Below are 26,692 nucleotides of genomic sequence, written 5' to 3'. Positions count from 1 at the left end.
GAAAATAAGTATAATCATTAAATCATCAAGTCATTCCGGAAATATTTCATAAGTAAAAGCATGTAGGTATACTAAATGGTATACTAACATTCAGTATACCAAATATACAGTAAAGTTTACGTAAAGTTAGTATACCGTATACTGTAATCGGCAATCCCTATTACTTATTCAACAAAAAGACATTAAAGTTCAATTCAGGCAACATATGCTCAAATTTGAATAAAATTTAACAACATAATTTTTGATGAATAAAAATTAAGTTTTTTTCACTGTTTAATTTTTACTTTTTCATATTTTGTTTTCATTTTCTTTTTTAATTTTTCATTTTGTTTTTAATTTTTCATATTTTGTTCATAACCATTAACTTTATGTCATTCTAATATATAGATTTCACTCAATTTTGTTGTTTGTTCTCAGGATACCACTAGGTCTCTTCAGCATCCTAATAGTCAAACAAAAAAATCAAAGAATGTTAACATACGAGGATTCAATAAGAGTAAGGTAACATGAGGTTACTTTGACATTTGGGTAACATTGACATGTGTTAGATAAAATCGTTTCACCCATCACCCCTTGACTATTGTTTAAAGTATTTTAACAGATGTTGAATGAACAAATATAAAAATTTTTATCCCCTTAATAGTAAGTATAAATAACAACACAATACAAATTAAACTAACTTTTAGTTTTTTTGTTGCTAAAAAAATTGAGTAAAAAAGATAAGTAAAACCATACATAATATCATTTTTACATGTGTTTGTTTGATGTTGTTTTTAAATACTGAGCATTTAAGATTTTTTTGTAGCATTTTTTTTTAAACGCATATTTCAATTTTTGGGTAACATTGACAGAAAGTCATCCAATGGGCCAAGAATCAAGCAAAAGTTGGTAGAATGTCAAGATGCAAAAAATTATCTAGTTGAAATCCAGCAAAAAATTACGTTACAAGATTTTGTCAGTCAGATAGTCATTGATGTGTTGTAAAGCTTAATAGTTTGATAAATTTCAGAAAAAAAGTTTTTAATCATAAATTAACATTTTTTAATCATAAACTAAAATATTTTTTCTGTTTTGTTTGTCAAAACTACATTTATGGCACAAAATATACTAACATCAATCTTTGACAAACAGTTGCCAACAACAAAATATACTAACATCAATCTTTGACAAACAGTTGCCAACAACAAAATTAATCATATTACATATTACTTTCACATTAATTTTGTCAACAGAAAAAATATATTTTTTTAAGATGTGTCATCTAAAGTGATGACACATCTTAAGAAAATATATTTTTTCTGAGAATGTTACAACACTTATGATGTGTCGCCACTTTACAAAGAATGTTACCTTACAGTTTTAACATCATAATTTCATCTAATGTAAAACTATCTTTATATTGTTTAGTGTACTAAAATATATGCATTAAAACTACACATCATATTAAACAGATAATTATTATTTTTGTTGACAGTTTATAACCTCTATGTTTTAATTTATTTTCAGCTTTTTGTGTTTCCTATATTAGATTTTTTTTGTAGATTTCATAAAGAATGTCTTATTGAAACAAAACAAAACAAAAAGACATTAAACAGTCAAAGTTACTACTAAAAGGGAAAAACTTTTTATTTAAAGCTATGTTTCAAGTTAAACATGAATTAGTCAAAAAATTATTTATGACGTGCATGAAGAAAATTCTTTGACTGGTACCCCAAAAACGGAGGTAAGCATACTAAACAAGAGTTTTCAGATGAAATTAAAAATAATTTATTTCCAACAATTGAAAGTCTTAAAGCATTAGGCAGTAATTAGCCTTAACTTAGCATCAAATTTGAACCTACAAAAGATTATCTCTACATCAAGAATAGTTGTGAACATAAAATTTAAAAAAGTTAAAGACTACAGATATTTAACTTTAAGTTTTCAAAACTAACTATTGCTTTAAGTTTTTAGATGTTTTTAGAACAGATGTGATGCTTGTTAGAACAGATGTGATGCTTGTTAGAACAGATGTGATGCTTGTTAGAACAGATGTGATACTTGTTAGAACAGATGTGATGCTTGTTAGAACAGATGTGATGCTTGTTAGAACAGTTGTGATGCTTGTTAGAACAGATGTGATGCTTGTTAGAACAGATGTGATACTTGTTAGAACAGATGTGATGCTTGTTAGAACAGATGTGATGCTTGTTAGAACAGATGTGATGCTTGTTAGAACAGATGATTAAACCTCTACCTTACTTTTATTTATATATATATATATATATATATATATATATATATATATATATATATATATATATATATATATATATATATATATATATATATATATATAAATTAACAATTTAAATATATATATAAATTAACAATTTAAATATATATATAAATTAACAATTTAAATATATATATAAATTTATTTATATACCATTCAATTTAATAATATTAATTATATTAATGCCTAATCTTAATTATATTTTAACTCGTAAAAAAGTATATGTAAAATATATATATATATATATATATATATATATATATATATATATATATATATATATATATATATATAAATTAACAATTTAAATATATATATAAATTAACAATTTAAATATATATATAAATTTATTTATATACCATTCAATTTAATAATATTAATTACATTAATGCCTAATCTTAATTATATTTTAACTCGTAAAAAAGTATATGTAAAATACTGTAATTATATTAAAACTAAAACAAAAAACATAATTACACAATGGACAATGCTGAACACATCTTCCATTCAACAAAGCTGTAGGGATCGGGCAAGTCAAACAATTAGACTGATTTCCATTTTCACAAGACAAGCAAGAACTGTGACATGGCAAACATTCGTGACTTACTCCTACAGTGTACATATGTATTGGACATGATTCAACGCAATACTAAAAATTAAAATACATAAGCAAATTTAAAAAAAAAAAAAATAATACATTAAATTATAACTATCTCTTAACCATATACCTAATCTATGCTTTCTGGTTACATTCTACCTTTATCTAAAAGTCTAAAATAACTGTTCTATATAATTACCACCGTAAAAATAGTAATTGCACAAATTAAACAAATTTATACACATACATAGATGCACAAAATATGCATGATACATACATACATAAAATTTACTATATAATTTTTGTTTTACATGTTTTATACATGTGATATATATATATATTTATATATATATATATATATATATATATATATATATATATATATATATATATATATATATATTTATATATATACATATATATATATATATATATGTATATATATATATATATATATATATATATATATATATATATATATATATGTATATATATATATATATATATATATATATATATATATATATACATACATATATATATATATATATATATATGTATATATATATATATATATATATATATATGTATATTATATATATATATATATATATATATATATATATATATATATATATATATATATATATAATTATAGTTAAAAACGATAAAGAAAAAACTTTTTATTATGGAACTTAATAGTAAAGTTCCATAATAAAAAGTTTTTTCTTTATCGTTTTTAACTATAATTATAAATCGCTCTGTTTAGAAATTTATATATAACCAAAATAAATTTCCTAAATATTGAGCACTTTTAAACGAACCAGATTTTTGTATTATTATAATACAACACTAAATCAAACGATATATATATATATATATATATATATATATATATATATATATATATATATTTACACAAAATATACTTTTTTGAAAAAATATATTCTTGTTTTTTTGTTTTTATTTTAATACTTAACATTTATTGAATTTCAAAATGACTTATCTTGAAAAAAATAATTTTCAATTCAAAAAATCCTTTTAATAATGAAATATGATATTTATACTGATAAATAACATTATAAAAATATTTCTTTTTTACTTAAAAGTATTAAAAAACAAATGGAACACTGTGTCCAAGCAGTGAGCATGTCAGGCATCTTTACTTATTTCAACACATACAACTTCCATAAAACACATACAACTTCCATAAAACACATACAACTTCCATAAAACACATACAACTTCCATAAAACACATACAACTTCCATAAAACACATACAACTTCCATAAAACACTTACAACTTCCATAAAACACATACAACTTCCATAAAACTAATTGAAAGTTAAACAACTTATTTTACATAAAAGTTTAAGTTTATATATTTTACCAAAAGTGATTTGAAGTGATTTATTACAAAAGTAATTTGAAGCAATGAGTCAAATTTTCAGGACATAAATCTGAATTCAATACAATAATTGTAAAGCAAAAGTAAAAATAAATTTCATACTTTAAAAATTTACTTTCTAGATTAAAAAAAATATTGAGTTAAAATTAACATTTAAATTAAACTTTGTGTTTGTTTATGCCTGTTCAAAGCCAAACCCTCAATTAAAGTATTTACCAAATTCGAACCCTCAATGTACAAACTTAAACCCTCAGTTGATGTACTTGTCTAACCTTACCTCACTAACCTAACCCCTTTACCGCTTAAACCTTTTTGCAAAAAGTTTTTTATAAATTATTGTTATAAATTGAAAAAATAAAAAATAAATACTTTAATATCAGATGATTTGTAAAAATATCCTTTGCAAGTAACGCAATTATGGGGCCCAACCCCAGCACATCCACGATCACAAAGTATATGGCATTTGCTGTAAGACAGCTTTACTGATTTTTTTTTAAACTTTTGAGGTTGATGTTCAGTACCATAGATAATGAGTTCTACATCTTTTAAAAAACCTTGTCCATAATCATCAAGTTCTAAAATAATAAAGAAATAAAAGATTTTCTCATAAATTATATTTAGAAATTGAAGATTTTCTCATAAATTATATTTAGACATTGAAGATTTTCTCATAAATTATATATAAATCATCACAAGAAAAAGTTTAAATCAATTTACACTACACAATATTCTACTAGTAAACGATTCTTCACAAAAAACATCAGAATATAAATAAAAGTTTCTAGTAAAGAATGTAACACAAATAACATCAATATATAAAAGTTTCTAGTAAAAAATGCAATATAATAATAAAGTTTTATTTTAATATTATACAATAAGTTATATTATTATAAAATAAAGCAAATTTATGAAGAAGACTAGCATGAAAAAACTTAGTTGAAAGCTTTAGATATGTCAAGAGCCCTTGCCCCTCAGCCTCCATCTAATGCATAATAAAATCTTTCAGTCACAGCAGTTAGCAAACCAGTCATAGAGCAAGAGGATTGGGCAAAATGAAAAAATGATAAAATATACAACATTAAAAAAAACATTTTTTCTAATTAAATAATCTTTTAGTTCTCTTAATTTTTTAAAAAATTTGAAAAAATTTGCAAAAAAAATTTTTAAAACAAACAAAACAAAAAATATACTAGCTTTAGTAGTATATAAATAGTGCCAGAACCTCAGCTAACCAATATTAGCAGGGGTTATTAGGCCAGGTTAGGATATAATACATTATATATCATTATATATACATTTAAAAAATATACATTTGCTATTTATTTATATACTGTATTAGTATATAAATAAATAACAAATGTATACTTTTTAAATGTATATAAAATGATATATAATGTATTATATCCTAACCTGACCTAATAACTCCTGCTAATATTGGCATATAATATGCATGTACATTTTATGCCAGTATATTTTATGTGAACATTTATATGTGTATATTTAGTACACTTTATGTGTGTGTGTGTGTGTGTGTGTGTGTGTGTGTGTGTGTGTGTGTATGTGTGTGTGTATGTATATGTGTGTGTGTGTATATATATATATATATATATATATATATATATATATATATATATATATATATATATATATATATATATATATATATATATATATATATATATATATTTATTTATTTATATACATCTAATTGTAAAGAGGAAATGCTTGCTTCTTTTTTTCTCCTCTAGAGAAATTTGCCTGTTCGTATCTTTAATATCATTGAAACTCATTTGGTACTTTCAAATAAGATTTTTTTTTCCATTTAGGCAATAAGCCAACAGAGTTCAAGTTTCTTTTTTTTCTTTGATACGAGTAATTCAACATGCAATTTTTCAATAAATCCTGTCACATAATTTAATTTCACACTTGCAAAATCTGATATCTAATACTGATACAGATTTGATTCCCAAAAAGACATGTGTTTCTTAAAAACTTTCTATCTCTGATTGTGTTCTAGGATATATATATATATATATATATATATATATATATATATATATATATATATATATATATATATATATATATATATATATATATATATATATATATATATATATATATATATAAAATCCAGTAAATTCTTTTTCTCAAAATGTTTTTTTTAAAAACAATATAACTACCAAAAAAAATTACTATTACAAAATATTTTTTTATATATTAAAACTATTAGTACTAGAGGCCTTTCAAATCATCAGTAGTGCTTTTTTCGGTATTATTGCAAGATATTTGTATTAAAAACAAAAAAAATTTAATTTTCATATTGTTGCTATGGGTAACTATTGATTGTGAAGTATTGAATTGTAATTATACCAGGAAATATAAATTAAATGTATCATGTTTCTGTTTGTGCAAATGCTTTTCATATGATAAAAAAAAACTTTCATTGTTAAGCTCAAGAAGACAACATGCCCACAAAAGTGTAATTGAACCTTTTTTCCAACTTTTCGTCTTTCTTGAGCTTAACAATGAAAATTTTTTCTCTATTTGCTGCTGATAAACAATGTAGTAGCCAAGTCTCTTACTGATTGATTCCTTCAAAGAACAAAAATAATTAACATCATGCAAAATTTTTTATATAAAACTGAGAAGTTGTTTCGATGTATATTTTATTTCATATTAAATTTTTAGTGTCTTGAGATATTACCTGTTAACATCTTTTTGGATTAGAAAACCTTTTCTCAAGATACCTCTAAAAGCCAGCACTTCTAATGGAAGAAAACTCTTGCTTCCGCCTAAATAAGTTGATAACTTTGTTTCATAGAGAGTCTTGTGTTTTTTGAAGCAGTCATAGTTACTTTATTATCTTTATAAAGTCAATATAAAAATTAATTTTTTAAATATCTTTAAAAAATTAATTTTATTATTGACTGCAAATAAAAAAGTAAACTGCTTTTATTTCAAACCTCAATTAACTAATGAAGCCATAATTACCAACATATAAGAGGCTAAAAAATAAACTTAAACTTAATCCTAAAGTATAATTACATTATCATCACAAAAAATACTTTCAATAGACGGGTTGCTTTGTTTACATTTTAAAGCCCACTCACAAAAACCGGCAGGTAAAACATTTAAGCTAACGCAAATAAAAATAAGTAAAAGTAAATACATTTATTCCCTTCCATATTATATAAATTTAAAAAAGAAAGATAAAAAAAATTACATAAGTAAATTTTTTTATTAGAATTGTTTTGTTTTTCAAAAAAACTTTTTTGAATAAATATTTCGTATACAAATATGTAAAAATATGTAACAATTTAAAATATAAATATGTAACAAGAGACAAATATGTAAAAAATTTTATTTTGTGGAGGTAAGTAAACAATAGTTTGATAAAAATGTACATTTATTGTGAGAATAATTTTTTTTTATTTGTTGTTTTTTATTCACACAGGAGTTTGTTTGCAGTCATGTAGCAGCTCTTTTATTCAAACTACAACCATGCTGTGAACTACAGTTAAATAAAATAGTTTGTACAAGTAAATTCTGTGGATGGAAAAAGTCACACAAAAAGTAGAACCAGAGCTATTAAAATGTATTAAATTCCAATATCTCACACTGATGTTTCAAATTTGGTGGATTAATGAAACAAAGAATGTCAATTAATGAAACAAAGAATGCCAATTAATGAAACAAAGAATGTCAATTAATGAAACAAAGAATGTCAATTAATGAAACAAAGAATGCCAATTAATGAAACAAAGAATGCCAATTAATGAAACAAAGAATGCCAATTAATGAAACAAAGAATGTCAATTAATGAAACAAAGAATGTCAATTAATGAAACAAAGAATGTCAATTAATGAAAAAAAGACACTAGAATGTCATAATAGTATAAAATAAGTATTTTTAGAAAATAACACAATAATTTTAAATCTTGACCTGTTTTATAATTTTGCATTACATTACCAAAAGATCATTTTTATACTAAAAAAATCTGGAATAAATATTAAAAATATTGACAGACAAAAAATATAAGATATTTTGATAAAATGATTACAAAACGAATCAGTAAATAACCAATCAAAATAACCAAAATAAAATAAACTTTTAATTAAATAGATAAGTTTATAATGGAAAGTTTGTTTATTTAGTGAGGGAATTTCCCATTTGATGTGGAGCACTTATTTTACTTCTAATTTATGTTTAATTGAAGTGCTATCTATAATCTAAAATGAATTACAATCAGAAAAGTTTTTAAAACTAAGGGATGTAATTAAACATTTATATATTTGGAATTTTTTATCAGTCCCAAGGTGTTCATCAATTCTAGTTGTTAAATGTCTGAAAGTTTCTCCAATATAAATGACATTACAGCCATTTGCACAAGAAAATTTGTAACATCATGAGGCTTAAGTAGCTAAGGTAGTTAAAGTAGCTAAGGTAGTTAAAGTAGCTAAGGTAGAAACAGATGGATTCATTTTTTTTCATCAGTATATGATTTAATTTCAAAGTAAATGATTTTATGCGGAAATCTATTATTTTGTAAAACAAAAGAAAGATTTTTATCTATCTTTATCAAATCCTAGGCAAGTATTATTAGTTTTATATGTTCAATCGTTCAAACAACCTAAGACCAAATTTGTAGCAAGAGGGAACAATACTAAAAAAATTTTGTAACAGACTTGTATAAGTTTTTTTTATGATAAACTGATGTTGAAAAAGAATTGGAGTTTTTAAATTAGTACATCTAAAAAAGCAATTTTCTTTTCCATTGTAAATTTTAAATTCTTATGTTGCTTATTAAAATGACTAAAAAATTTCTTCATATTTAGAATTAAAGATAGCAATTATGTCATCCATATACTGTTTATAAAAAATTGATTTAGAAGAGAAATAGTTATTAACCCATGTTTGTTCATGAAATCTGATGAAAACATTGGCTAAGATGGGCGCTAAAGGAGAGCTCATTGCAACACCATCTGCTTGATTATAATATTTTCTGTCAAAAAGAAAATGAGAACCAGATGTTGAAATCTATAGTAGTTTCTTAAACTGAGTTTTAAAAGTTTTGAGCATGTTTTATCTTTAAAGAATAAATCAGTTGCTATGTTGATGGTTTCCTTAAGTGGTATATTTGTAAATAAATTTTCAACATTATATGAAACAATAAATTCACTATTTACATTAATTTGCTTCAAATCTTCAACAAATGAAAATGTGGAAACAGTAAACAAGAAAGATGTTTAGCAAGGTTGTAGTTGTATGTCCTAATTGTTGATATTATAGGTCAAAAACTTAGAAGAGAATGTGCATAAATTATTGCTGCTTGAGATTCTACAGGATTTTATTGTAAATGTCTTTTTTAGGGTTTATTAAGGTTATTAAGTTTTCTAAGATACCCTTGTAAAGATAGTTATCTTTTTTAAATCTTTTAATTATTTAAACTTTAATGTGTTCACTTATTATAAGATTCTAAATTATAAGTTTAAAGAACTACTTATAACATTTTTTAAAAATTTATTAAAAATTTATATTGTCAAATTTATTAGGAACAATTATACCATTTCCTTTGTCTGGTTGTGTGACAATGATGATGATGGGAGAGCTCACTTTAAATTTGAGGTTTTAAATTGTTGTTTTTTAGTTGAGTGTTTAGAAATTGCAAAATACAATCAAATTGGGCAAATAAATGTCTTTTGTATAATTGCTGTTGGTAAAGCAAAACCAAGACCAATGTTTAATAAATCAAGTTTTTCATGTTGTAAAGTTTATGAAGATATGTTTTGAATAATATTTTGGTTTTTAAATGATAAACTAATAGATTTTGTAAGTGAATGTATTTTTTTCTCATGAGTTATAATTATTGAATATTCTTTCTTTTTAATATTATTGTTGATTAATTTACTTAAAAATACCATTGTAAAGTTGAACAATAACTTCTTACCTGAAATACTAAATTCTCAAGTTTATTCTTTTATACACACTTTTACGCAATCGCTTTTTAATAGAGATTTTATAATTTGCATGTTAAAATAAGATATTTTGGATAAACTTTAAATAGTTAGCAGTTTTAAAAAAAATTTTGACAAGTTGCTTTTAATATGAAGTTTTTCTAGTTTCCGTAAAATTTTCTCTGTAAAGTCTTCTGATTTTTAATATTTATTCCAGACCTTTTTATTGTAAAAATAATCTTTTGAAAATGTAATGCAAAATTATGAATTATGTCAAGATTTAAAAATATTGTGCTATTTAAAAAAAAATTTTTTTTAAATAAATAGAAATTTTTTTTTAAGAGTCTTAACTGATGAAACGCAGTGTAAAATGAAAAAAAGTTTGATAAGTAATTTTGTATTAATTTATTGCTCTGCTCTTTTAAGAACATTGAGCACTCTATTTTGTAGAATAGATATTTTAAATTATTCACACACACACACACACACACACACACACACACACACACACACACACACACACACACACACACACACACACACACATATATATATATATATATACATATCATACACTGCTGATTTAGGTGAGCAGTGTGACATCATACTGAAATAGCCTGCTGCCGGGGGCTTCAGTACATACATTGACTGACAAAGAGCCTGAATCGCAGTGGAGTGCTGCTACATCGACTGAGGGTTTGGGATGGGGCAGCAATCTTTTGATTCATTATTCTTTGTTTTTTTTTTCAGTGGAAATTTCTTTAGCAAATTTTGGAACATTCAGCTACAGCTGAATTTTCCTTTTCTACCTTAATGTGCACTTGTTTGATGCTGGTACATCCGAGGCAATATCTTTAGTCCAGTTTCACCAACATAACATTTGCCACAGGAGCACTCTAATTTGTAAACACCGGGATATGAATTAACTGATAGTGTAGGCTTATTTTTAAAACTAAGTAGACTTAAGAGATTTTTTGGAAACTTAAACTATTATTATTATTATTAATAGTATTTGTTGACATTTTCTAACAAAATCTTAGTGTGCATAAAAGAAAACTACAAAAAAACAGTAAATAAACTTCACAAAAACTAGGAGAGAGCAAAAGTCAAATTTTTTTTTTATTATCATAAATAAGAAAAATAAAGAAACCAAACAAAACAATATTTATCTGTAAAAGCTTAATTTCATAAAACTATTTGGTTGACTTGTCAAAGTTATAAGTAATTAATTTAATTAACTTAATTATATAATTTTATATTATAAATATTAAATGATATTTTTTAATTAAGTTATAAGTTGAATTATGCCAGAATCCTTTGTGTTGATTTCCCATCGACAACTTTAGTCTTCTTATCAAAGCTTCAGAACTGTTTTGTGGTCGATGGAAAAGACACTGAACCCTTCAGGTTTAGACACTGGTGCATATCCTGCTTTTTTAAAAACTCTTCTTAACTTAGGACTGATTCCAGGTATCCAGGGTAAAGACACAAAGCTTTTTGGAGACATTAGGAAATGTTGATTTTTGTAAGATCTTTTTTGTTGTTAACACTTTTTTTTGTAGACTTAAGTTTTTCCTTCGTCACATCTTAGTGTGCATAGTTTTTCCTTCGTCACATCTTAGTGTGCATAGTTTTTCCTTCATCACATCTTAGTGTGCATAGTTTTTCCATATAGACTTTTCCTCTCATTTTCTACAAATACATCAATAAGAAACGACAGCTCATCATCAATGTTATTTATTGTGCATAAATGTAGTGCTCTATGGACAAAACCAATAAAGACACATTAATAATTTTAGGATCATGGCATGAGTTCGGTTTAATTTGAATGTTTGTGATTACATTTTTGCAATGTATTTTAAAACTATATGTACTGGTTTTATTGTTGGTAACTGAAACATCAAGATAGTTTAATGTATTGGTTCATTAAGTCAGCATATTCCATTGTGTATTAAATACTTTTGTGTTGTTTGTTAAGTAGATCCAAAAACTTTTGCGCATCTTCTTCTACTTGGAACCTTAAATGTATATCATCAGCATAACTTTTAAATGATTTTACATGAATGTTGTTGTTAAGTGCCAATGAAAGAGCATTACTTTCATGATATTGTAAAAAACATTCAGCAACTACCACCATAAAGCTAACCCAATTGGTCCGGAGTTTTCAAGCTCAGGAATATCATTTTCATATAAAAAATAGCAATTTGAAAGACAAAGTTTTAAAAGTAACCTGATCTCTTTTGTTCTGTTGTTTCTTTATCTTTCAACTAGTATAATGATTGCTTCTTTAATTGGAACCGAAGGGTGCAAATTAACATCATCAAAGGAGAACTGAACCTCATTCTTATCAATTTCCCATAATCTTGCTGTATCCACAAATTGTTGGGAACTTTTTAAATGTGTTTCATTAAAGTTTAGAATGGATTGTACCATATTAACTAAATATTTAGAGATGTTATAAGTAGGTGTACCAATTGTGCTTACAATTAGCCTCATTGGGTAACCTTTTTCAAGCTTATGGGCTTTAATTACTCCATATAAACATGGTGGTATGGCATTACTGGGGTAGACATTTTTATAATCTTTTCAGTAAAATGTTCTAGTTTGTTTAACTTTCTGAGAGTGGTTTGAACTTTGTCAAAAATTTGAATAGTTGGATTGTAATTTAACTTTTTTGTATTTTCTAAGTGTTCTTTAATTTTTTCTAGAGCACTATTTCGATTGATTCGAACTAATCCAGATCCTTTGTCAAAGGGATTTATCTGAATATTAATAACTTTCCTAATTTTATAAAGAGCTCTCCTTTGTTCATTGTTAAGGTTACTTTACTATTTTTAAGGTACATGATTCGGTAACTGAAATGATATCTAAATATGGTATTGATTTTGGTGTAGGAACAAACTTAGGTCTGAGATCAAGTAATTTTTTGTGATGTATTGGAATTTTGAAATTAGCTAAAATAAGCGTTACCTCTCTAATTTTCTTCTTCTTTTTGTTGTTGTTGATGGTGCCATTATTTTATACTTTCATTTTTATATTATTTATTCTCTCAAACTTATCCTTTAATTTTTCTCTAGGTTTTATGAACATATTCTCATAGGATTTATCAGTGATATATGTTACTACTTTGAAATCGCCAGAGTTGTCAACAATTGCTTGTATTCGTTCCACGCAAAACTTTGCATTGTATGTATTTCGAAAAAAATGTTTTTTAACGTCATACTTTATATGGTATAAAATATTTATACAATTAAACTCTATTGAAGGTGTCAACTATTAATATATATATATATATATATATATATATATATATATATATATATATATATATATATACATACATACATAAATATTTATACAATTAAACTCTATTGAAGATGTCAACTATTAATATATATATATATATATATATATATATATATATATATATATATATATATATATATATATATATATATATATATATACATATATATATATACATATATATATATAAATATATATATATATATATATATATATATATATATATATGTATATATATATAGTAAAGGCTAGAGATGGTGTCTTGATAAAAATACTCATCTTGGGCAGATGTTAAATGCACCCGGCTACTGTCTTTTAGAAGGCCTCCTAAGCAAAGACTTAAGGGGTGAACAGATTCTATCTGTTGACCAGCCTCGCACCCCTTCTTCATCTATTAGGCTGGCGCAGATTTATTTTTGTTTCCAGTTTAGGACGTTGAATGCTGAATCTTCTTGACTCAATACATGGGTTTTGCTTGTGTCTCTGTTTTTATGACTAGGCAACTCATTCAATTATCTCCTAATGAGGGTACAGCTCTAAAACTCAGTTTTATGGTTCTGAGGCCGGCTGGTAGTCAGGTTTCCCGAACTCTGTGGTAGCTCTCAGAGAGGCTGATTCCATCAACAGCTGATAAATATCAAAGTATTAACAGTGCCATGTTGCGCATAGATGGTGTCCCTGTTTGTACTTTTAGTGTGCATTGCGGAGGCCACATTTGGAGCCCTTTGTTACGGCTTAGGATTTATTAGTAGTAATGAGACAATTGCTTGGGCTATTAAACGGTGTTTTGAGTACTATCTATGCTTTGAGTCAAGTTCTTCAATCTAATTTAAAAATGAATAAAGTACCAAAAACTATAAAACAAAAAAAACCATCATCATCACCAAGTTCTCTAAACCTATCATTCACTAATATTTGTGGTCTTCGAAGTAATTTTTCTTCTGTTAAACCTTATCTCTTGCAAAGTTCACCAGACCTACTTGCTCTTTGTGAGATTATTTTGAGTTCGGCTGTCTCATCGTGTGATCTTAGTAATGATGGTTATCTTCCTCTAATTCGTAAAGACTCCAATAGTCACATGCTTGGCTTCGGCATTTACATCCTTAAGAATTCACCCAATTGTCGTGAAACTAGGTTTGAATCCATAGACTATTCTTTCATGTGCTTTTGTTTAGCAACACTTCACTCTGTTGCCTTTCTCTTTGTTCTATATCGCTCTCCTTCATCTCAAGACTGCACTCTTTTTGATGTTATTTTTGATCATATTGACTAAGCCCTCTCTCTTTATCCATCAGCTAAAATAGTTGTTGTCGGTGACTTTAATGCTCACCACTCTAAATGGTTTGGCTCTAGTGTCAGTGACTCTGCAGGCATTAAAGCCCACAGCTTTTGCCTTTCTCAATCCCTAACTCAAATAGTCAACTTCCCAACTCGCTTTCCTGACAACCCGAATCATCTACCTTCTCTACTCGACTTATGTCTTGTTTCTGATCCTAGTCAGTGCTCAGTTTCTCCACATTCACCCTTAGGTTCTTCTGATCACAGTTTGATCTCTCTAAAACTAATATCTCATTCTTCTTCATCAACTACAGTAAAGCTGACTGGGATTCTTTCCGTGATTTTCTTTGTTACCTTGGGTAGAAATCTTTCGTCTTCCTGTTGACAAATGTGCTTCTTACATAACTTCGTGGATTCAGGCTGGAATGGAATCTTTTATTCCCTCTCGACAATTCCAGGTCAAGCCTCACTCTCCTCAATGGTTTTCCTCACAATGTGCTGCTGCGATTGCCAGTCGAAACCGTTACTTCCATATTTATCAGCAAAACAATTCTCCAGAAAACAGACGTATGTTTATTACTGCTAGAAACAATTGTAAAAAGGTTTTGTCTAACGTCAAAACTCGCTATTTTCAGATCATAAAATCTCGTATCTCATCTCAAAAATTAGGCTCTCGTGACTTCTGGAGAATCTTTAATAATATCAATAAGGGCAAATCTATAATTCCACCACTCTTGTATGGTTCAGACTTTGTCACCTCACCTAAAGACAAAGCTGAATTGTTTGCTAAAAACTTTTCATCAATATCATCTCTTGATTCCACTAGTTGCGTTCTACCTGATTTTGCCAACAAACAGGTTGATCCATTGCTTGACATTCATATCACTCCAGCATCTGTGTCTAAAGTGATTTCCTGCCTAGACTCTTCTACAGCTTGTGGCCCAGACAACATACCTGTTATTGTCTTGGAGAAGTGTTCTCCGGAGCTGTCATCTATACTCTCAAATCTATTCAACAAGTGCTTATCAGAGTCTTGTTTTCCAGCCTGCGGGAAAGCGGCATCTGTTATCCCCATCTTCAAAAGTTCTGGAGAGCGATCTGATTCATCTAACTACCGTCCCATAAGTCTTCTTCCTATCATAAGCAAAGTTTTTGAATCTTTAATTAACAAACACTTAATTTCTCATCTTGAATCTAATAACTTACTTTCTGACCATCAATATGGATTTCGATCATCTCATTCTACAGCTGATTTGCTAACAGTAATAACTGACAGGTTTTATCGTGCATTAGATGAAGGTGGAGAGGTTAAGGCCATCGCTCTTGACATTTCAAAAGCTTTTGATAAAGTTTGGCATGCTGGTCTTCTCCATAAGCTTTCTTCTTATGGTGTATCCGGCAACATCTTTAAGATCATTGAATCCTTCCTTTCCAATCGTAGTATAAAAGTTGTCCTCGATGGATAACACTCTTCTTCTTATTCTGTAACTTCAGGAGTTCCTTAAGGTTCTATCCTTAGTCCTATACTCTTTTTAATTTACATTAACGATCTTCCAGATATTCTCACATCTAAGGTGGCATTGTTTGCTGATGATACTACCATTTATTCTTGTCGTGATAAGAAACCAACACCCTCTGATTGCTTGGAGGGGCATTTGAGCTTGAAAAGGATCTGACTTCTGCTACAGCATAGGGCTCACAGTGGCTGGTGAACTTCAATACAGATAAAACTCAATTTTTTTTAGCCAATCGTTATTGCAATAATTTAGATCTTCCTATATTTATGAATGGTGATGCACTCGATGAGTCACCTACTCTTCATCTTCTAGGATTAACTCTTACTTCCAATCTTTCTTGGAAACCATATATCAAATCAGTTGCAAAATTAGCATCTGCTAAGGTTGCATCTCTTTATTGAGCTCGTCACTTTCTTACCTCGGATTCTATTCTCTATTTCTATAAATCTCAAGTCCGGCCTTGTATGGAATACTGTTGCCATATCTGGGGCGGATCTTCTAACGATGCCCTTTCTCTTTTAGACAAGGTGCAAAAACGAATTGTAAACATAGTTGGACATGCTCTTGCAGTCAACCTCCAACCATTATCACATCATCGTAATATTGCTTCTCTTTCTCTTTTCTACAAATACTATAAAGGGCACTGCTCTAAAGAGCTAGCGTCTCTTGTGCCATCTACTAAAATTAACTCTCGTGTTACTCGTCATTCAATTAAGTCTCATCCTTTTTCTGTGACTGTTCTTAAGTTCTCTAAAAACGCTTATTCGTCTAGTTTTTTTCCTTAAACATCAGTTCTTTGGAAATCGCTTCCTTCATCTTGCTTTCCTGATTCATATAATTTGCAATCTTTTAAGTCGTCCGTCAATCGTTATCTTGCTCTACAATCTTCATCTTTTTTCTTTCAGTAACTTCCAACTTTCATTAGTGGCTGCTTGCAGCCTTGTTGGAAGCGAAGATGTTTAAAAAAAAATATATATATATATATCATTATTATTTATTATTTAGATAATGATAAATATTAGTCCTGAAGATCTGATGGATTGTACGTCTGTAGTATCTGAGTATTGACTCAAATATTTTTAACATTCCTTTTCTCTGGTTTGTCTGCAGGCAACGCATGTTGAAGTTACACATTTCTTATTTTATGTAATATTTAGTATTCTCTCACTGGAGAGAAAACAAAAGGGCCCAGGAGAGCACTATATACAAGATTGCAGAAAGCCTGGCCAAGCATCAAGGAAGAAGCAGCCAAGATGGAGAAGATAATCAGGTTTTATTGAAATGAGCCTCAGGTTTAATCATCCCTGTACAAAATTGCATAGAGGCCTTAGAAGTTTGCAAAAATGCATTAACTACAAAGATATTTAACAGGGGGACTACAAGAATTTCTGTGAACTAATTGTCCTGTATTTAATAGGAGATATACCAGGGTTTCATTTTTATCAACCTGGATAAAATTAAAATAAACCTAATAATTTATTTATAAGGTTCATGGCAGATGCTCTATACCTGGTGACCCTGAGGATGACTGAGAAGGCAGCCCATGTAATGAATGAAGAAGAGAAGAAGATGGTAAAGACAGCAGCATTATTTGTTTCTATATGCTCTGGACACTGTTTTTAAAAGCCTAGATGACAAGTCAACTTGGCACCTCTGTTAGTGTATTTTACAAATAGAGTGCTCCATGTTCTTAAAGAACAGAGCAATAATAAATTAGTAAAAACACTTTTCAATTTCTCCATCAGCAGGTTCATCAGTAGGTTCACCTTCCTGATGAACCTATTGATGGAGAAACAAAAAATAACAAATTAATAAGTGTTTTTACTAATTTATTTAGATTCAAAATAATAAGTGTTTTTACTAATTTATATATATATATATATATATATATATATATATATATATATATATATATATATATATATATATATATATATATATATATAAATATTCATATACATTTATATAGCATATGTTATACATACAAATATTGGCCCTAGACATATCCTAACAATTAGAAAGAAACTTAAGTTATGTTGCAAAATATATAACATGTTAATCAACCCCTAAATATACAAACAAAAATTGTACCTCTACTAATAAAATTTATTTTCCATAAACCATTGGGTTTCTCTCCCCAGAAATGATTTGATAAAAATTTCCAATTTTTAAATTCTCCATCACGAATATCCATTTTTCTTTCTTTTAAAATCCAACTTTCTGTACCACTAGGAGAAACAACTGATATCTCAGTTGCTCCACGACGGTAGTGATAAAATGTTGCAACAACATGAACATGTTCAACAAAATTAACAACTTGTGATGTTCCTGAGCATGCTGTTGTATTAAACTGCAGAACAATCGGGAAACTGTTATTAAATCGATTATGACTGAAAGTAGTTAAAATTATTATTTTATTTTATAGATTTAAAAAAAGTTTAAAATAAAAAAAAACTTATGAGTAGAGCATAATTTATACATTTAAAAAAAGTATGCAACAAAATTTACGGGTAAGGCATATTTTTCTTTTGATGGTAACAAGAATGTTGTTCACCCACTGTTGTCCAACCCTCTGCAATGTCTACAAGATTTTCAGCATTTACTATTCCAAAGCCGAAATGATGACTAAACTGCTTTCCAGCACCATTGTATTTAAAATCATCTCCCAAGAGCTTGTCCAACTTTGAAGACTCAATTAATATATGCTGGACATCACGCCATGTAAGTTTCGGACTAAATAACAACAAAAAACGCAACAATAAAAATCAATAAAACTTAATTTTGGTTAAACTAAAAGTATCATAAAGATATAAGGATCATAATTATACATGGATTTTAATGATATAAATATAATGATACAAATATCATAAAGATATAAAAATCGTAATGATGTAAAATCATAATTATATAAAGATCACAATGATGTAAAGATCATAATCATACAAAAATCATAACAATATAAGGATCATAAGGATATAAGAATCATGATACAATGATCATAATGGTATAAGGATTCTGGTATACCCACAAAAATAAGTTTAACAATTGAGTATTTGATAGAATTGAACAACCTCTGTAATTACACCTTTGCTTAGTTTTCTACCCTATTTTTAAGATGGTTTTAATAATTTTCCACTTTGTTTTCTTAATTTTCTGGCGTGTATTACAGATCTTTTTGAAGCGAAAAAACAGCTGAGTTTTTTCTATTGACCAACTGTCTGGAGTAAATGTAAGTGTGATTTTTTTTGGATTTCGACATTGTTTTGTCAAAATTTGACAAAAGCATAAATAATAACTTTAAATATTTTACAAATACAGCCTGATAAGTATTTTACAAGTACAGCCTGATAAGTATTTTACAAATACAGCCTGATAAGCCTGATTACATTATTATAATATCAGCTGATTACTAGAATCACCAAATATAGATAGAATCATCATATTCAAAATTTCCAATCAAATATTTGACAAAACAGACAAGTCATTTTTTATTAGGTTTACACAGTTTGATAAATTATAAGTTTAATAATTTGTTCACTTTAACTATTTAAATGCACACTTGAGTTTTTCAACAAAAAATGAAAAAGAAGAAAAATGAAAAAAACGAAATATTTTCCCATAAAAATTTCTACATATTAACCAATGCAGATACCACCTGCCCAAACGTTCAATCAATATGTAGATATCACCTGCCCAAACTCTCAATCATTCTATATACTAACAATAGCTAATGTAATATTGCTTGTATTGTTGTGTGTATTATTAATATAATTAAATTAAAAATAACGTAATTTAATAAAATGTAATATAACAAAATTAGTATAAAATATATATTTATATAATATAATATATTATATAATGTAATATTATTATTACAATTACATTAATATAATGTATTAATTATATCATTTTAATGTAATTGTGTGTAGTGCTTTTAAAATGAGGTATTGAAAATTCCAGAGGAATCAGGTGTATTTGAACTTTAAACATCTGAACTGAGTTTTACCACTAGTCTACTACAACATAAATTATAATATTTAATCAACTGATTAGTTATTATACTAGTTAAGTAGGAAATTTTAATAAATTATTAAATAATAATTAATAGTGATCATATAATTTATTATGGACATAAATTATGAGAGTTAACTAAAAATTTTAGGATATAATTTGTTTAAAATCTAAAACATACATACTTAACTTGTAATGCAAGAGCAATAAGACCAGCAATGATTGGCGGAGATACAGAAGTACCTGTGTGACTATCGGTACATCCTTGATTCAAATCAGTAGTCATCTAAAGCAAAACACTTATTTAATAATTAAAAATATCAAAAATTTATGAGATTTAAAGATTTCACTGAAAATATTTCTTACTACTCGGCGATCAAACTTAGTTGTTCCACTGCTGTAAGCTGAGACAAGTGTTGATGCACAGCTTTCAGAGTATAATGGCTGCGCACCTACAGAACTTACTGCACTTACTGATATTGTGTAAATACTATTAGTATACCCATCACAGTTACAATTATCATGGTATTTTCCACCATTTCCAGAAGCCCAAACAACAATACTTCCTTTGCCTTGTCTTCCCTAAATAAAAAATAACATGATGATGACAACGATGACATCATAACAATCATGATCATTATCTTTATTACTACATCATCATTTTAATCAATCCTGATTATGATATTCATGACATTGATAATGATGATGATTACCAATATCACAATGATTGTGATCATTATCATAATGGTCATTATCAGAACCCGCCAAAAGTGTTTAATTATTTAATTTCATCAAATAAACTTGCATATTTTGCTCCAAATTCTAAAGCAATTTGAGTAAGAAAACCAGGCCCCTCCACTGTTTCACCATCATCTTGCGGACCCCAAGAAGAACTGTAAATGTCAATATATCCACGCTCATGACTGAGTGATTGAGCTTCAATTAAGTCTGTTATTTCCCCATCTAACATTCGAATTCCTGAAATTAAATATACTAGCTACTTTAAAAAACATATGTTTGTTTATACAATTATGCATGTTTTAATAACATAATATAACGTTATATAAAGCAAACAACTACATTATACTAATTCTACATTTAGCAATTGCATAATAAAAAGGAAACAATTACATTATAATAATTTTAGCAATTATATTAACTTTACATTTAGAATTATGTTATATTAATTCAAGCAATCACTTTGTGTTTTAAGAATTTATCTTACTCATACCACATCAATCTCTAAAATAAATTAAACTTGTTTAGTTATTGAATTTTATTCAAATTTTATGTGCAGTTATCTATAAATAAATTAGAGTTAAAGCAAGACTCTCCTTGAAAAAAAGACTTTAGGGGTAAGCAGAAAATTTCTGCTGAATAGCCTTGCATCCCTTCTTTATCAAGACGGCTTCTATAAATGTAAACTTGTATAACATTGTTTCCTGCCTAGGATGATGAATGCTGGATCTACTTATAGTTTTTTGATTGTGACTCTTTCTAATGACTAAGCAACTTATTCTGCTATCTCCTAATGAGGGTATAGTTCTAAATCTCAGTTTAATGGTTTTGAAGCCAACTGATAATAAGGTTTCCTGATCACTGAAGTAGATCTTAGAGAGGTTTATCCCACCAACAGTGGTAAAATATCAAAGTATTAACACTGCCATGTTGTGCATGAATGGGAGATCTGTTAGTGGTTTTGGTGTGCATTGCCAAGGCAACATAAGGAGCCCTTTGTTATGACTTTGGGTTGATTAGCATATCTAACTGAAGCAACTGCATAGAATGTTGCTAGGGGTGTCATGTACTATCTATGAATGGATTAAACTCTTTAATAAACATAAAAAATGACTATAATACATAAAAATATTATTCATAAAAACATTTTTACCATCTAAGTGTTTCAATCTATCTTTTACAATTATTCAAGGTCTTTGAAGTAACTTTATTTGAAATCTTTGAAGAAATCTCACCTCATGCACAATTCACCAGATCTACTTGCTCTTTGCGACACTAATTTGAATTTAGCTTTTTATATAATCAGATCTCAATGTTGATGACTTTGATTCATAAAGACTCCAATAGTCACATGCTTGGCTTAAGCATATAATTACACATCAAATCACCTATTTGTCTCAAAATTAGGTTTAAATCTTCAGACTATTCTTTTATATGCTTCTGTTTAGTACCTCTTAATCATTTTTCTGCTTGTTCTTTATCTCTCTCCTTCTTCTCATGAATGCACTTTTTGATGTTATTTCTGATCAAATTGATCAAGCCCTATCTCTTTATTTTTCAACCAACATTGTTGTTTTTGGTGACTTATATGCTATCACACTGAATGACTTGGCCTTAATATCAATAGTTCTTCCAGTCATATACAGTGGGTGCAAAAAGTATCCGACACAAAGAAAAAACTTTATTTAATTAAAGACCATTCAACAAAATAACATAAACAAACACTATTCTAATGTAATTTTACATGGTAAATACAAATATCATATCAAAACAACAATATCATTAAATGTTGACTTGATAATTGCAACTTTGTAAAAGTTAAAGTTCAAAAAGTATCCAACACATTGTAATAAAGAATTTGGTGGATTTCCTTCCATCTTTCGACTAGTCTGCCTTGTTCAGGGCGTCCTACAAAAATATCTGACCGTACAGCTAGGAACTTAGTTCGAAAAGTACAGAATAATCCTTGATTGACTCACTCTGAACTGCAAAAGGACTTGCAATCATCTGGGACAAATGTTTGCAAGAATACAATTAGGACAGTTCTTCGAAAGAAAGAATTCCACTCTCGGTCACCAAGAAAAACCCTCTCTTGAAGGAAACTCACATAAAGAAACGCCGAAACTTTGCTGAAGAGCACTTGAGTAAACCTTCAAGCTTTTGGGATAAAATATTATGGTCAGATGATACTAAAATAGAGTTGTTTGGTCGGAACTGTGTCAGTCGTGTTTGGAGACAGAAGAACTCTCCGTTTCACCAGAAGAATACCGTCCCAACAGTGAAGTTTGGAGGTGGCAGCATAATGTTTTGGGGTTGTTTCTCTTCTGCATGCCCTGGCATTCTTGAGAGATGTCTCGTGAAGTCAGACGAAAAATTGAACCTTCCTCGAGGTTGGATATTCCAACAAGACAATGACCCTAAGCACACGGCTAGGGCAACTCTTGCATGGTTTCAGGAGAGGGAAGTTAACTTATTGGAATGGCCAAGCCAATCACCTGACCTCAATCCAATTGAAAATCTGTGGCAGGAATTGAAATTGAGGGTACAGGAGAGAGATCCAAGAAATCTTATCAAATTAAAAGAAATATGCAAGGAAGAGTGGGCTAAAATTCCTATTAGCATATGTACTAATCTTGTGAACAAGTATTCCAATCGTTTAGAAGCAGTTTTGGCTGCTAAAGGTCACATGATGAAGTACTGAGTAAATTTTTTACAATATGTAGGATACTTTTTGAACCTTAACTTTTACAAAATTGCAATTATCAAGTCAATATTTAATGATATTGTTGTTTTGATATGATATTTGTATTTCTCATGTAAAATTACATTAGAATAGTGTTTGTTTATGTTATTTTGTTGAATGGTCTTTTATTAAATAAAGTTTTTCCTTTGTGTCGGATACTTTTTGCACCCACTGTATATATTTGTGTGGTAGGTATTTTTACTATTTAAAATTTAACTTAAAAGTTATTTAATCTATCAAAACCATGGCCTTTTTAAACAGGTCTTGACAGCTTATTTTTTGTCAAATTAGCAAAGGCTGACTTTTATACAGTTAAAATTATTTTTTATGTTTGGTTTAGTTAAACAAACTTCAGAAACAAATAAAGAGCTTTGTTAAGACAAAACATTTTGATTAAAATTTGGGAGCAAATATTGCTGGGATTATTTTTACATTCAGAATTAAGTCAATTACAATAAAGATTTAAGGAGTTCACTGATTTAGCTAAAAATCTCAATTTCATAACTATTTGTTTATTTTAGTTATTTAACACATGTAAACTTAACACATACAAATAATAAATGTTTTGATAAAACAATACAAATAATAAATGTTTTGATAAAACAATACAAATAATAAATGTTTTGATTAAACAATACAAATAATAAATATTATGATTAAACAATACAAATATTAAATATTATGATAAAACAATACAAATAATAAATGTTTTGATAAAACAATACAAATAATAAATGTTTTGATAAAACAATACAAATAATAAATGTTTTGATAAAGCAATACAAATAATAAATGTTTTGATAAAGCAATACAAATAATAAATGTTTTGATAAAACAATTCAAATAATAAATGTTTTGATAAAACAATACAAATAATAAATGTTTTGATAAAACAATACAAATAATAAATGTTTTGATAAAACAATACAAATAATAAATGTTTTGATTAAACAATACAAATAATAAATGTTTTGATAAAACAATACAAATAATAAATGTTTTGATAAAGCAATACAAATAATAAATGTTTTGATAAAGCAATACAAATAATAAATGTTTTGATAAAGCAATACAAATAATAAATGTTTTGATAAAGCAATACAAATAATAAATATTCTGATAAAACAATACAAATAATAAATGTTTTGATAAAACAATACAAATAATAAATGTTTTGATAAAACAATACAAATAATAAATGTTTTGATAAAGCAATACAAATAATAAATGTTTTGATAAAACAATACAAATAATAAATGTTTTGATTAAACAATACAAATAATAAATGTTTTGATAAAGCAATACAAATAATAAATGTTTTGATAAAACAATACAAATAATAAATGTTTTGATTAAACAATACAAAAAATAAATGTTTTGATAAAACAATACAAACAATAAATATTTTGATAAAACAATACAAATAATAAATGTTTTGATAAAACAATACAAATAATAAATGTTTTGATAAAGCAATACAAATAATAAATGTTTTGATAAAGCAATACAAATAATAAATGTTTTGATAAAGCAATACAAATAATAAATGTTTTGATAAAGCAATACAAATAATAAATGTTTTGATAAAGCAATACAAATAATAAATGTTTTGATAAAACAAACAAATATATTAGGTTAAAAAAAAATCATTTTGACTTTTTTGACTCAAAGTAATTTTGAAATTAAAAGTTTTGCTTGTTATATTATACATTCTTTCCCAAAATCAAAAAAAGAATGTTTTTTTACAATAATTGTTTAAAATGTTTGCCAAAATGCAGCAAACTTTTTGAACACTTCGAAATTTACTATTACAATTAATAAAAATTAAACTTAGAGAACCTGTAAGTTTTATTTAGTGGGTATAATATTGTTTAGAGAACCTCTAAACAATGTTTTACCCGCTTTTTAAATCATTCTTATATCATGCCTTATATCATTGTAATATTACCCAAAAAACTTTTTGTTAACCACCCATTTGGCTAAAATTTATCTAGTCTTATTACAGTTTTTATTTTGTCTTATTACAGTATTTTTAAATTATTATTTATCCGCTGGTTTGCATTTTACTAATATATCAAGTAATTTTTGAGCTATATTATCTTATATTCTTTGCTCAGCTTTGTTTTAATTTTCACATACACGGTTTTTGTCTTTTGTTATTATTCAGAAAGTTTCTTATATCCTTCACCACATTTTTAAATCTTTACATTTTTGCAGGCAATATTTTTTTCCTACTATCATATATTACTTAATTTTTACTTAATAATTACTTAATTTTTAGTGATGATTTTAAGTTGTACGGGTTGTTTATGTTCTTACACTTTAGATTAGGTTAACAAAATTCAAATGAAGTATCTATGATAGTGTTAGAACTTTTTTGAAGACTCTGTTGTGTTTCATTCAATTTTAGAAGAGTTTTTTATAGGGTATATTGCCATTTGATTATTTTTGGTTTAGTTATGCTGGAAGTACCTATTTGATTTAAATGGTTTTAGGGGGAAATTTATTAGTATTTTCTGTTTGCATACTTTAGTTGCTTTATTTTTGTTCTGGTGTTTTTATTAGAACTTAATTTATTGTGCTTAGTTTTTTCTACCGGTGGTATGGTAAGTGATTTATGTAGTTATTTTTATTTATATTGTAGAGTAGATCTACACTTTTTATATCATATCATCAAAAAAATATTAATGTTTTACAAATTTGGGTATGGTTGGGTTATGGCTATTTGTAATGAGTCCTTTTTTACTGCAGTATGGAATAGGCATAAGTTGCGGGGTAAAGCATAAGTGGCGATGACGTTTGTTTGACGGGATAAAATAGTTATTAGTCCTGATCCTCATCAAAATGCCAGTAATAATA

At 27.1% G+C, this 26,692-nt stretch overlaps 1 protein-coding gene across 2 annotated transcripts in view; it reads right to left on the bottom strand.

Moving 5' to 3' along the window:
* The window catches only part of LOC101237189 (proprotein convertase subtilisin/kexin type 6), a 104,499-nt gene that overhangs the window by 8,696 nt on the left and 69,111 nt on the right, over positions 1-26,692 (bottom strand). For both annotated transcript variants that reach the window (XM_065816459.1, XM_065816460.1), the window contains exons 8-14: positions 21,158-21,330; positions 20,719-20,934; positions 20,538-20,638; positions 18,850-19,074; positions 18,433-18,731; positions 4,652-4,857; positions 2,753-2,924 (exon numbers count right to left, since the gene is read on the bottom strand). In XM_065816459.1, the coding sequence (XP_065672531.1) occupies positions 2,753-2,924; positions 4,652-4,857; positions 18,433-18,731; positions 18,850-19,074; positions 20,538-20,638; positions 20,719-20,934; positions 21,158-21,330 (1,392 nt within the window). The remainder of the gene's footprint in view (positions 1-2,752; positions 2,925-4,651; positions 4,858-18,432; positions 18,732-18,849; positions 19,075-20,537; positions 20,639-20,718; positions 20,935-21,157; positions 21,331-26,692) is intronic.

The sequence above is a fragment of the Hydra vulgaris genome, chromosome 13 (genome assembly GCF_038396675.1).
Source record: "Hydra vulgaris chromosome 13, alternate assembly HydraT2T_AEP".
Classification (NCBI taxonomy): domain Eukaryota; kingdom Metazoa; phylum Cnidaria; class Hydrozoa; order Anthoathecata; family Hydridae; genus Hydra; species Hydra vulgaris.
The sequence above is the reverse complement of the archived record's forward strand: the minus strand, read 5'-3'. Positions and strand labels throughout refer to the sequence as shown.